Source organism: Falco cherrug, chromosome 4, assembly GCF_023634085.1.
Source record: "Falco cherrug isolate bFalChe1 chromosome 4, bFalChe1.pri, whole genome shotgun sequence".
Classification (NCBI taxonomy): domain Eukaryota; kingdom Metazoa; phylum Chordata; class Aves; order Falconiformes; family Falconidae; genus Falco; species Falco cherrug.
This window is the reverse complement of record NC_073700.1, coordinates 43,910,271-43,924,442: the sequence shown is the minus strand read 5'-3', so window position 1 is coordinate 43,924,442 and position 14,172 is coordinate 43,910,271. Positions and strand designations below refer to the sequence as shown.

Below are 14,172 nucleotides of genomic sequence, written 5' to 3'. Positions count from 1 at the left end.
CGCGCACGGCGCCGCCCGCCCCGCCCAGCCCGGCCCCGCCCCGCAGCCCCGGCCCAGCCCCTTCCCGGCCGCCGTCGATGCCACCCGGCAGCGCGCCGGTAGCGCGCGCTGCTTCCGGTCCGTGCACCCGCCGCGGCGGGAACCGCGCTGAGGCGGCCGCGGGAGATGGGGCGGCCCCTGTGAGCGGCCTGAAGGAGGGAGGGCAGCACCGGAGGCTGGGGGGGTGGGGGTCCGGGGGCGTGGCGCCGGGGCTGGAGCTGAGCCCCGAAGGAGGCAGCGGCGGGCCGGGCCCCGGTGGGCCTGGCGGGAAGGCCGAACCCCCGGCTGGGTTGCGACCGACGGCCCGCAGAGCTCTAGTGCCGGCCGGGTGTAACGCGGGGCTCCAGGGCTGCCGTTGGTTTCTTTGTTTGTTTGCGGGTTTTTTTTTCTTAATTACCTCAGGAGGTGATCGTTCGGTTTGCCACAGCAGCAGTACTGCACCGAGGTGTCAATAGGCTCAATAACCACAACAAGGGAGTTTCAACGATGTTTAATATTGTAATTCTAAGACACTGATGCAAAAGACTAGAAAGAGAAACCCATAGGCTCAATCCTGCGTGTTTAGGCTGGTTTATCCTATTAATCTTTGCTTTTTACACCACTGAACAGCTCTGAGAGGGCTTGCTGGTGGGAAGCAGGCTCCCAGAAGAATTTTCTCGGCTGTATTGTTGCTTGAGTTTTCCCTCTCATTCTTTCTGGATTTTACTGTACACATTGCCATGGTGTTCTGGAGTGGGTTATGCCGAGGAAGGGTGGTCTTGGGACAGCGAAACTGAGGGAAGGTGTTAAAGAAATTTTAGTAGATGTAATTGCTTAACGATTACCTAGATTGTCGTTGATAAATAATGCTTTGTTTTACTAACCACTGTGTAAATTAACTGAAGCAAGGAGTCCACAGTTCCTCCTGAAGACAGTTTGTGATGAGAACTAACTAAAACCAACTCTATAGTTTGGACAAAGACCAAGGAACAACTGAGTCTGTGTGAAGAGAGAAGGTAAAAAGTTCAGGGTGAGGGAGACTACCAAGCCTTCATCCCCACAACCACCATCAAGAGGCACCACGCAAGTGCAGTTGGGAGGGACTTACGGAAATTACTTCTTGGAACTAATTTTAATATGAAGCGGGGCTAGGTTATGAATATGTATAGGCATATTTGGAAACCTTATGTATATGCAACATTTGATTGTATAAATTGAGGCAAGTTGTTGCTCCATGTGCGCATGGTGGGACTACCCCCACCCCCCCGTGCTGCAAAATTCTCATGAATGGTACAACCAATTTTTGTTATTACAACAAATCTGTCTGCAGTTGGTACATTTCTGTGAGCGGCTGTGTACGCACGTGCACTGTACAGCCAGCAAGGCACCTGTGGGAAGCATGCTCAGAATAAAGTATTTACTGTGTAGTGGGATTGTATTTAAAATACACCGCTTCCTTCAAATGGTCCCTTGTCACCAGACAGTTTGAACTCAGTAAAACTGGGTCATGTGAAGAGCAAGGGTGAGAGGGGAAAAAATAAACCATGCTGCTTATAGCATTATAGATGATTCGTTTAATAGAAACTTACCGAAACCTTTCTTGCCTTGCCCTTAAACTTTGTGCTGATACTTGAACCCAGAATATATTTCTCTACTATGTGCTGGAATACCCCAGCTGTAGCCTTGCAATTGCAGCTTGCAGGCACAATGAAGGATTCTCGTTGTTGCCAGCATTTCACAATTACTCACCATTGGAACATCCCAGCGTGTAATGGACTGATCCAGCAATCCAGTGTCCAAGTACTTACCGTCTTTTGAGAAGCATGCACAGCAAATGCCTTTCAGAAGAGATGTGGGCTGAAAACGGATTGTTAAGGTTAGACTGTTGTGCTGGTAAATGTGGGTTGAAGTGAGGATGCCTTAGAGTATTCAGTAGTTATTCAATGCTTTAAGAATAGAGGTAGTAAATAAAGATTTTTACAAGAGTGATCCTGGAAGGAGGATGGAAGAAGGTATCACAAAATAAAGCCCTGATAGCTATACAGCAAAGAGCTTAGTGTGACTGTACAAAAGCCCATTATCCCACCTATGGAAAGGAATAGCTCAGACGCGTCCATAGTGTATTGTCAGGTGAAAGAGTAACAGCATTGGCCCAGCCTCCATCATTTATGCTTTTTCCCCTACCGTGTTCTCCTGAGCTGGCCCAGTTTACCCCTTCTGTTGCTATTGTTAACTTGTGAAGTCTCATTCTCTTCGCTGGTTCGTGTCATCTAGCTTGCACTGGCTAAATGAGCAGTAATAAGCTGTAGATAAGTAACTCCTATGACTTAAGTTTAGTGTCAGAGCGGTGTTAACAGCACTTACTCACTTAAGACAGCATCAACACCTTGATGGTGTATCTAGATGTAAGGATGCTTTAAAATCAGACCTAGGTGCTGAGAATACCTTGCTGCCTGTCAGTTTGCACAGCTATATACAGGATTTGGGGATTCTCTCTGGGAGCTGGGAATCCTGTCAGCTGGATCCTCCCTGACAGCTCAGGGCAGTAATTGACTATTGATGCCATGTTACCACTGTAGTACCTTATGATAGCACATCTTGTGTTCCCGCTGACAGAACTCCAAGTCCCAGAGACACCGCAGGGAATCTTCAGAGCCACTGAGTGCCTGCTGCTCTCCGTGGCTGCTTTCCAAACAGGAGATCTGGCTTCTGTGACCTTCCAAAGGAAACACTTGGGCCCAAGGGCAGTCATAAAGGAATACGTCCCTGCTAGTCATGCCATAGAGGACGCTGTAATCTGCAAGGACAGCCACTATGGAAATCAGAGTGGCAGGGATATGAGTTTTAAAGGTGTAGGTGGGCCTGTCAATCACTGGGCATGGATCTGCAGGGCTAATATCCAGCAGGAGGACTAAATTATCATTATCATATGCTATGGCAAGCTGCATTTCCTGCTTGTTGATAGCCATGCTGTTGACTGGTTTCTGTGACTCTGGAGGTGGGATGCATGCTACATCCTGCCTGGAGTTCAGTGGAAAGATAAGGACTGTTCCAGACACAAGTCCTTGTGAAAAAGAGCTGGTTTTGCTCAGCTATTTCCAGGCATCTCACTTGGGCAGAGCTGTCCAGTGTGTCACACACTTGACCTGTAAAACAGAAGGAAATCGGCAAGACTGTTCTTACTCCAACCGCATGCAACTGTCATCCCTCAGATGAGGCTTGTGATTGACTTCTTGACTGTGAAATAATTTGCATGTTATTCATATTTCCAGTTTTCCCTTGTCATAATAAGCTATTCTAGGCAGAAACTTGGAAGAGGAGATTAAAAAGCTCTCCAAGCCTGAAACAGATTTTCCTAAATCTCATACTTAGAAAAAGCAGAAAGGAGCAGATTATGCTCGTCATATGCTCAGAAAGCTAACCCTGCCTTTGCTGCCTCTATGAGCTGTTTTGTTTCTATTCTACCCCATATGCAGGCTTAATTTAATGCAATATTTCTAAGATGCAGTTCACCTTCTGTGGTGTTCCAGATGATGACTTTATGTGTGTCTTCAGGCTGGGTAAAATAGACATAGTTACCCCAGTGCAGCTGGTATTTAGGACAGGCACCAAGGTTTTCTGCTGATGATTGTGAGGTTCCACACTCCTACATATGGTGCATGGTGGGAGGCAGAAACCAAAGTGCAGTCACACAGGTCTAAGAGTGTTACTGGTGCTCCCATGCCATCCAGCATATCCGTCAGCAACTCCCGGTCTGATAAACTCCACACCTGGGAAAAGTTGCTGGGGGTGGGGGGGAGGAATCATCAGTGCCTGAGCTGCTTTTTCCTTAGTTCTGTTTAAGAGGTAAAACAGTATACCTTAACTAACTTGAACAGAAACATAAATCAAAGAATAACATCCTAATACTAGAAGGCAAAACATTGCATTCTTACTCTAAAACAAATGTGCAAAGCACCCGGAGCCATTCAGCCCACTTGCTTCCTTTACTCTGGAAGCTGTCTAGTTGCATGTGTTGGACTGTGCTGGCTGTTCACCTCTTTCTTTGGCAAGAGATGGTGCTCTAGATGTTGCATATTCCATCTGGCTCCTGCTCACAAATGGGCAACAGGGCAGCTTTTAGGAGTTCAAATATGAAACGTTTCAGAAATGTATTTCAGGCCTCAGGTGTACACAGGCTTGAGTCTGGCCCTCTAAATGGATCAAGTGCTCTCCATTCAGTGTCAAAAATAAAAGAACAGAAAGTCTTGAAGCAATAAAGGGTCATTTTTTAGAGCTGTGGCGGTAGTAGAGACATGCTCAGAACTACAAATCCAAGCCCCAGACAGTTTGCTGGGGAGCAGGACAACCCTTTTTACTGGATCAGGGGCACATTCTGTAAGCTGGATTTGAAAGAGATGTTTCTGATTGGCAAGTTGCCCAGCCTTCCTCCTTCCCTCCCTGGATAGATGGAGCCTGAGAACCAGTAACAATGACGCTGTTGCCAGCAGAGATAACAGCCATATGAAGTGCTCCTTCATGTTCCAGATTTGGTGCCAGGAACCTGTGGAATCCCTTTGGGTCTGCCAGGTACACTTGCACATACTTCTCAAAGCCTAAACCAATAAAATTTAGTTAATGATTTATTGATCTGAGGAAGTCTCTAATCCCCTTCAACACCATGTCCTTATGCATATGATTTAATTCCTGTATTTCTTCAAAGGTAAGCCCAAAGAGCAGCAAATCATCATGCCAGCTGAAGTCCTTTTCACTACTTAGATCTCACTTACTCGCTTCAGAAAGGGCTCCCGGTACACAGGCAATGTTCTGACTTCTTCACAAAAAGAAGTTCATCAAATCTTTGTTACATCCTTAGGCACAATAGTTAAATAAGGCCAAGAAAATGGGAAATTCCACATGCTGGCCTCTTTTAAAGAGTGTGGGAGAGCAGCTGTTGCCAACACTTTTCCTAAGGAATGGGTGCTATTGAACCTGCAGCAATAATGGACTTACCTTCTGATGTTATCACAAAGCAAACCCTTCCAGGAAGCTTCTCTAGCAGACTGTTTCCATCAGAAGGGATCTACACAAAAATAAGGCAAGAGTAAGACATGAAGCTAGGAGAGCTGCCCCTCTCATGAAGGAAAGAGGGTAAATTAGCAATGAAATTTAATTTGGCCGCATGGTATTGGGCAAAGCTATAAAGTGCAGTGCGACAGAAAGCGTTGTGCTTGTTCATTTGGGAACTAGGATTTGGAAGTCTGAGGAGGATGCTCTCTGCTCTAAATGGGGCAGGAAGGCCCGTTGATTACCAGATCTGTTGTCTGGCTCAGTAAACCTCTGAATATTCTATGAAAATACAAGAATTATTGTAAGCAAGTCGAACAGATAGACATGTGCCATGGATAGAGACCCCCAGTAAATCCCACTATCATCTTCCCTTGCTTCTGGATCAGGACGCTGCACATTGGTGTTTTTTCCTGTAGCCCTGCGAGCTGATATTTGGATCTCAGGTTGCCAGTGTTGCTGTTCCACAGACTCAGCATTCCTCCTTCAGACACAGTCATCATAACCAGCCTTGGGCTGAATACTGCAAAACACATCCATGCATCTGGTGCCTCTCCAGAAATCTGGAAGATGGGTGTTCTGCTGTCTCCAGGTGCCAAGCACTGACCTAGTAAAGAGGTGTCGTGGTTTAATCACGGCCGGCAACCAAGCACCATGCAGCCAGCTGCTCACTCCCCCTCACTCAGAGGGATGGAGAGGCGAATCGGAAAAGGAATGTAAAAGTCAAGGTTTGAGATAAGAACAATCTAATAATTTAAACAGAATAAAGAGGTAAGAACAACAATAATAACAATAATACTAACAATAATAATAGCAAAATGGAAAGGTGGGGAAAAAGGGTAAAGCAAAAGTTGTGCACGCAAGCAAAGCAAAGCAGGGAATTCATTCACCAGTTCCCATGGGCAGGCAGGTGTTCGGCCATCCCCAGGAAAGCCGGGCTCCATCACATGTAATGATTACTCGGGAAGACAAATGCCATAATGCCAGATGTCCCCCCCTTCCTCCTTCTTCCCCCAGTTTATATACTCAGCATGACGTCATATGGTATGGAATACCTCTCTGACTAGTTTGGGTCACCCGTCCTGGCCGTGTCCCCTCCCAATTTCCTGTGCCCCTCCAGCCCTCTCACTGGCAGGGGCTTGATTTAGTATAAACATCACCCAGCAACAACTAAAACCATCAGTGTCCTATCAACATTGTTCTCACATCAGAGCCAAAATCCAGCACTGTACTAACTACTAAGAAGAAAATTAACCTATCCCAGCTGAAACCAGGACAAGAGGTGGCAAAAGAGATGGGAGTAGTGAGGACTGAGGCAGCTTTTCTGTTTACAGCCTTCAGCATTGTGGCTGTAACTTCTAAAGTTCTTGTTCTTTCAGCACACTTTAAGTTAAACCTGGGCACACCTTTGTATTTGAGGAAGAATATACAATCATGTGCCCCTCATTCACGTGAAGGTGATGTGAGGGCTGTTCTTCAGTACGCGTTTATTATTCTGGATAATAAACCTTGCTCTGCCAGAAATCAGATTCCAGATGTGCAGACGGTGATCAGGTTCCTTTTCCAAACACTTTCACACACCTCACCTCAGCTGTAAAATAAGACAAGGATTCACAAAATGAGGGACTCTCAGTGCTTTCAGCAATTGGAAAAGGCTGGCAGCTGGGAGGTGCCTGTGTGCCTACAGCTCAAGGATCACCAAGCTCTCGGAGCTCTTTTCCGACATGAATAGAGCTTTCCAACTACACAAAGTGGTGAAGGCTCACCGGAATGTCCAGGAAGGGTGTGCAGCATCTCAAAAATGTCCATATTCCAGATGAGCATTGAGCTATCCTGGGAACCTGCCACAAGCAGCTGGTAATCAGAACTAAGTGCCATCACTGTGACACCTGCCGTGATACACAGAGAAGAGAGGCTATTCTTGATACCACAGACAAAAAGGAACCATTTGGAGATTGTTAATATGCTGTGTTTCCCCAGGTGGAACCCCTCTATAAGTGTCTGAACCCCGTATTCTGTGCCAAGAGCAAGATTAGGTTCCCTCAGATATATCTAAGTCAGTGTGTTCCTTTGTTGTCCTGATGACAAAATGAGCCACTTTGTCCTCATTTGTTGAAGCTGTTGTGAACGGGACTGGTGCATGACTGAACACAAAGGCAAATGGACCTTTCTCCTGCCTTTGTGTAAAGCTTACAGGCAAAACTATTTCTACAGAAAGAGACATTCTCTCATTCTTGCTCTGTTTATTATGTTTCTTGGATCTCGTTCATAACAGATGGATAATTAGATATATGCTTGGGCTGTATCTGTCCCCAGGACTAATCCCTACCTTTGAGGAATCTGGTGAGCATCATGTGTAGGGGCCTACTGGGTGGCTGGAGAAAGCCACGTAGTGGCATGAGAACAGGATAGGGACAGACGCTGCACCAGCTTAGACACTGCTGACACAGGTCCCCGATTACCTCTGTGTAAGAAGGCATGAAAAAAAGAAGCCTGGCCAACAATTCTGTGTATATTACTCTTGCTCCTAAGATGGCAGAGACAAAAGCAGTTTAGACCATGACTCTGCTGGGCCTGTGAGAGCTACCATAGTTGTATTTTATGTGATGTACAGTGTGTAATCAACGCAGCTGACTTTATCTGGCCAGGCACTTACCGTGTAAAACCTGGTAAAACGTAACGGTGTGGCAGGATTTTTCCCTTGAGGGAGGAGTGGATATTCTGAGAAGACAGAGGAGCAGCGCTGTGTACCGTGTCCTCTGGTTAGCTCTCAAGCTGCCAGAGAATCCAGGTAGCTAACAGGCGCTTCTACTAGATATGGGGCAACAGGCGCTTTGGTTGTGGCAAACCACTCTAATAGAAGAAATCTCAGCTTCCCGTGCAGGGGCCCTGCCAGAATGAGGCATTTAAGAGTCTTTTGATGGATCCCAGAACAGAGAATTTTGACGCTGGTTTTAATTCCTCAGAAAAGTACTTTTACTTGGAAAGGAAAATTTCAGTTCTTTTCTCTGGCAAACATTTGTGTCACGCTTTGTCACTCTGACATAGCTGTTAGTTCAGGGCTGTGTGTACTGCTGACTGCAGGCTTCAAAAGGAGAAGGGTGTGCTGCACCAGGCATCGTTCTGGACAGCTGATGCAGTCAGTACACATGGTAAAATCAACACCACTCTCTATTCCAGAGGCAATCATTTTACAGTGATCCAGTTCATATTCCCTGCAAGAAGAAATGCTATTACAGCAGAGAACATCAGCCCTGAGATTGTGCAATTATTCTGAAAAGACTGGGATAAAAAAATGCTTTTTTTTTTTTGAAGGAGGGGACAGAAGGGTTAATGGCCACTAGCAGTGGAACTAGGGCTCTTGCTGAGGAAGTGGAGGGCTCCCATGTCACAGTTCCTTTACTGGCCTCTTAAATGCTCTTTTCTTTTAAAATTGTTAGATTTTTTAATGTTTTCTTCACAGTGTTTGGAAGATCTAGATAATTCATCTACTAAAGGAGTGTGGTGATAATTCTAGGGTAACAGTTCATAACAGTTAGCTTATTCCTCTTGTTCAAGCTTCCTCCTCACAGCACTTGCTGATGCAGAAAGGTTGATTCTTACCTGTGGCTGTAGGCATGAAGCATGCCTCTGCAGAGCACTGTATTCCTGCTCTTGCCCAGTCCTTACCCAGCACATCCCGATTTAGCTCCTCAGTTCATCCAGCATTCAGTAAATGAAATAGCAATTCACTGAACTTGTCAGATTTGCAACAGTATCAGAGAACCAGAGTGGCTGAGGGGCTCCCTAGGAGTAACCAGAACAGTGGATTTGGGATATGGCTTGTGGATTAATCTGCTTCCACAACTTAGTGCTAGGTACTATCACATGGTATGCCAGACAGGAAAGCAATGAAAGTCCTGGCAGTGCTGTTAGTAGGAAATGTTTTTCATGACTCATGCTACAATCTAAGGCAGCTGTGTATTTTTTCTTGTTAAATTCCTCATGCTACAATCTAAGGCAGACTGTCTCTCTGCAGATGTGAATAATAAATTACTTCCTTGTTGCAGTAGCCTTTTGCATGTGTGAAGACTGCATGACAACATTTGTAAAATTACTTTAGATCTCCTTGGTTGGAGATACCTCTTTAAAAAAATAAAATATATATGAATAGTGTTATTTACTATTATTTCCATTGTCTTCTGGTTTCAGTCCCCGACAAGCAGTGTGGAGACACAGAGCCCTGGTCCAGAGCTTACAGGTATGGAAATGCCTGCTGATATTCCTCACCTTCCTGTCAGCGTTCAAGGTCCTGCTAAAGTGTGGTGACATAAGAGGTTTCTTCATTGCACAGCTCCAAGTCCCCTTGAATAAATCTGCCAGGAGAAAATGCCTCTTGATTTGATCTTGTTTTGATAGATAATGATTCTGCATCATTTCAACAGACTGCTTGGGAAGGGAAAAGATACACTGGAACCTATCTTGAGCTGGTTTTTTTCCTGGCTGACAGGGTTTAAAAATGGAGAGGAGCCTAAGCAGGGTGCCCAAAAGCCCAGGATGGGAACATCCCATACTCAGAGGTTTGGCTTCTCATTCTCTAAGAGTACCCGTGTGCAGAGCAAAGAAGGGTGAGGCCATCTGCCTTCTGTTCTGCCAGGCACTCTCTCATGACACTGCGGAGCCGTGACCAGTGGAGAGGAGGAAGGCACAGGACAGTTTTACTTGAAGGAAGGCGACAGCGGTGAATCTTCGAGAGAACTTCATCATCAAGGGATAAAATGTCCTTCAGCTCCATGTCTCACAGCCCATTTCTGCAAGTGAAGTATGATATGTGAAAGGCAATTATCTATCCTCCTCCTTACTACCATTTGGTCAGCGAGTAATAGGACTGTCTCAAGACTAAATTTCCTTGAACAAAAACTGAAGAGATCTTCAAGACTCGGTCCAAACGGCTCAGTCACCATTACATCGTAGTCCCCTCCAGCTCCACACCACTTAATTGTGGGAACACCCACTAGAAAAAAAGAAACCGTTTATTCAGTATAACAATTTGATTTATATACAAATCTTCAAGGCTCCCAAGATGAATTCTAAGAGGGTTATGACTGTGAATGTTTGTACTCACAGGGAAGCTCAATGTTTTATGCAACCTTCAGCCAAGGAAAAGGTGAAAAACTTACCTTCGCCGAACACTTCATCATCTGTAAGCTGCCCATCCTTAGCATAAAGGACTCCAAATTTAAAATTCACAGGTCCCTGAGAAATAAAACCAAATATTATAGGACAAACAGACAATCAAACAAAAGACCTAAAATAATGTTTCCTCTAAGGACTTTTATATCTTTTGTATACGTCCTACACACGGGAATATACACTTCATACCAGCTCCATTACATGCTCAAGTAGCAGATACCTAGAAATTTACTTTTGATTATAGTTTTGATTATAGGTTATGAATTTTATGATATTACTAAGTTGTTCATCTATTAATATGATTATTATGCCGGTGCTTAAAATTATTTTCGATCTCATATGTTGCACAGAAATACCACATTTTCTTACCGCAGTAAGCAATTGCTATCTAAGTCGTTACACGTCACCAAGCGAGTGCTAGGAGTGAAAAGTTTACATTTACCTCTTGCTCTTCAAGAGCCAATAAATCCTGTGAACAAAACAATATCTTTAGCACACCGGTACTGAAGACAGCACAAAAAACCCTGTAACGTACCGGTATACTGGTTTAATTTCAAAGTAGCCAGTTCAACTGATAAAGACAGCTTCTTTTGTAACTGTAACCCTACTCATCATTATTTTCCTGCTACCGAAAGAAACAAACCACTAACATTTATACATAACGACTTCTTTTTTTTGTTTGGTTGTGGCTTTTTATTATTTTCTGGAAAAATAAGTCACCTCCTACCTTTTGTATCTCAGGATGAAAAGTTTCCCTCTGGCTCTTCCCAAATTTGTCAGGACTCACAGCACTGAAATGCAAATGAAATACTGCTTTATAGGAGAGCAAGTATACATTTCAACATTAAACTGCTAACTGGCTGTAGTTAGAACCAATTTCAAAAAGAATTGTTTAAAGAACCTTGCTTACGTGGAATTTTTTGTGGAAGAGTCATTTACTTCCCACAATACTAATCTCTAAGACTTCCTAAACTTCTTTTGGATTTTAAAAACAGAAATAACTAGGACCCTGCACGGAGATCAGGTTTAAGTGTACTGTATTTACTTATAAAGCACAGAATTTTATTGCATCATCCTTCACTTTGACTTTATACATAATTGTTGTGAGCGTTTTAGGAAGACTCAATAACCTATTCTATTTCATAAGCTTCTATCTCTTTGAAAATAATTCAAGGCATGTCAAATGAAAAACGAGCCATTCAGCATCAAGTTCACACCCCAAAGATCCACAAGCAAGATCAACTGCCTCAATCAACAAAAATACCTAATTTATAGCATTTCTTCCTAACTCATGTTACTACATGACTATTATTTTTGCCCATTTTTTTCCCTAGCATTAATTTCTGGAGCTGCGCAGCATGCCACAGAGTGCCAAATGCAGTCTGTCTGAGGCACACTGAGCTGACACGGAGGTCACATCTGATGCACCTTTCCATCATTGCTTATGCTAGGCCACCATGCGGACAGGATTTCCCGTAGTTCCCTTTGAAAGCAATTAAAATGCTAAAATTAATTTATAAAAAAGCAGGTTTATCGTGTAACTGAAAATCTTTGAGATAGTCTGTACCTAGATTCATGCTGGCTGTGAACAGGGTGAAATGGCAAAGAACTATCAACCACGCCCAAGGGAAGGCTCAACGGCTGTAAAAGCTAAAGAATAATCAGGGAAGGGATTTTAGCCCAAGCAGGCAAAAGGAGATGACATTAGTCCTGCTGCCTGCAGGTGTGTGGGAAAATCATCTTGACGGGGGTGTGTGTGAATTCGAGAAAATTGCATCTTAACAGAAGCGTAGTATTACGGAAAGTTTTTTTAGGGTAAAATACAGCTATGGCCTTCAGGATGGTTGGCATGCACAGAATCTGTATCACCAAAGTTCCCTAAGCAGCAGCTCAGCGCATGCAGATAGCGGTGACGGAGGACGTGCTTAAGGCAAAAAGCCAAAAGCAAACCCCTCAAAGCCCAGAACCATTCTCAGGAACACAGGAGTTAAGCCCAAAAGTGGCTGAAAGCTGCCTCCTACCTCTTCCCCCGCCACCTTTCCCCCTTCAACAGCAGCACATTTCCTTGTGATCCCTCTTCACAAAAAAGATGGAGGCCTGTGGTATCAGCTTGGTACCGAAGCACCACGATGCGCTTGCTGGCTACATGCTCTCTTAGAAGGCTGACAGCTTCTCCGCACAGAACAGCCGAGGCTTCCAGTCTCTCTGGCCTGCCCACGCCCTGTGAAACGTGAGAAAGGCAAAGACCGATAACATCTCGGGGGGTCAGGCGCAAGTCAAGATGCACTACATCTAGAGCCCAACGCATTACCCAAAGGAATTTGACTGACCTTCAGTTCAGCTCCCCTTGATTTGTCAACATACAATTCCGGATGAACCTAGGCACAAAGAAAAAACACAAGAGCCCCGTTTCGCTGGGAAGCAAATCCAAAGGCCTCTTCCCCTCGGCTGCTGCGGCCCAGGAGCTGACTGTCACGACACAGGATCAGCGAGACACCTGAGCTGCTCCCTCCCAGCCCTCCCCGGCAGTTAAACGCTTGCCCTTTGCGATACTTTCGAGAGAAAGCAGCAGCCGGGGGCGAGGATTCCACCGCCGGCTTGCTTTCCTTCCCTCGCCCGCTCGCAGGGGCCGAAGAGGCTCCTGAGCCGCCCCCTGCGACAGCGTCACCGCAGGCCCCAAGGCAGCCCCTGCGGCCCCAGCCCGCTGCCACGGCCACGGCCAGCGGCTGGGGGAAAGACAAAGCCCCGCGCAGAGCTGCGCCGGCTGCCCGGGCAGCCCGGAGGCGGCGGGGGGGCGGCAGGGCGCCGCGGGCCGACCCCCCTCCCGGGACCCGCCGCCGCAAGGGAGCACCGGGGCCGCCCCGCCGCCGCTCCTCGCCTCCTCGCTGAGGTAGCGGCGCAGCTCCGGGAAAGAAAAAAAAAAAAAAAAAGGCAGCACCGTGAGCAGCCCGCCGACCACCGTCACTGCCGGGGAGACGAGAACCGCCCGCAGCCCCGCCGGTCCCGGGCCGGGCCGCCCGCCTCAGCCCGCCCGCCGCCGGCACCAGGCGCTCCTTGCCGAGGCCGAGCGCCGGCCAGCCACGTCCCCCCCAGCCGGCCGCCGCCCGACGGCCACGCCCGGGCTCGCCCACCGGCCCCCGGCCGCCCTCAGCCCGGCCGCTCACCCAGCGCGCCGCCGCACGTCCCGGCCCGAAAGGCTGCCAGGCTCCCGGCGCGCCGCGCGGGCCGGCAACGAACGCACCTTCCGGGGCCGTACGCGTAGCCCATGCGCGTACGTAGCCGGAAACCCCGCCCCAAGGCGTCAAGCCGATTCTGCGCATGCGCTGCCCTTAGTTTGGCTGGAGCGCCGCTGCCATCTAGCGAAAAACTTTGGGTACTGCAGCCAATCTATCTAACATAGACTGCACAGTTTATTATAGGAATGGCATCAAAAATAACAAATGCTGAGAAAGAAAAACAGCTGAGCAGGTTTTTCTGAATTATGGTGACTGAATTGGGTGAAAGGAGGAAGCAAAAATGCCATTTAGAAGACCCTTGGTATCACCAAGTACTCTTACAGAATGAGGCCTTCCCACTTGGCTAGCACTAGCTAGGATAAATACTGGTAACAATTGTTTGCTGTTTCTGTCCGCTAAAGTCTGCTCTGAGGACTAAGTGATACATTCCTCCTCTGTGAATATCATTAACAGTATCTGGCTTCGCTTTCCTTTGGTTGTTCCTGTGTTTTTTAAAAATCGTATTTGCGTATGTGAAAAGGGAAAGATATGATGCTTACTTTTTAGATTAATTTCCATGGCTGAAGTTGAAGAGTCCAGAGGAATGTAAGCTGGCTGAAGAAATGGGTTGACCTCAAAGCTGTGTCTATCTCCAAACAAGAGAAGTCCTGTTTCTCCTGATGAGGAATGATCATTGTTAAATAGCCATCACATTACCACA

At 46.4% G+C, this 14,172-nt stretch overlaps 1 protein-coding gene and 1 long non-coding RNA gene across 2 annotated transcripts; both read right to left on the bottom strand.

The window, feature by feature from the left end:
* Nucleotides 1–69: 69 nt before the first annotated feature.
* NWD1 (NACHT and WD repeat domain containing 1) lies at nt 70–10,007 on the bottom strand. The gene is given in 23 exon segments (XM_055706692.1): nt 70–811; nt 1,768–1,875; nt 2,601–3,083; nt 3,085–3,164; nt 3,532–3,605; nt 3,607–3,820; nt 4,389–4,613; nt 4,990–5,080; nt 5,370–5,639; nt 5,642–5,671; nt 6,471–6,523; nt 6,526–6,617; nt 6,619–6,655; nt 6,831–7,079; nt 7,199–7,266; nt 7,384–7,612; nt 8,212–8,262; nt 8,265–8,279; nt 8,734–8,805; nt 8,808–8,850; nt 9,223–9,636; nt 9,638–9,854; nt 9,994–10,007. Coding segments are annotated over 23 exon segments (3,330 nt in total). The 3' UTR covers nt 70–610.
* A 50-nt stretch (nt 10,008–10,057) lies between these two features.
* Nucleotides 10,058–12,324, bottom strand: LOC106631505 (uncharacterized). Its single transcript, XR_008732168.1, has 3 exons — nt 12,258–12,324; nt 10,964–11,027; nt 10,058–10,299 (listed from the first exon to the last, which is right to left on the bottom strand). It is a non-coding gene; the product is annotated as an uncharacterized LOC106631505 (long non-coding RNA).
* Between the last annotated feature and the right edge of the window lie 1,848 nt (nt 12,325–14,172).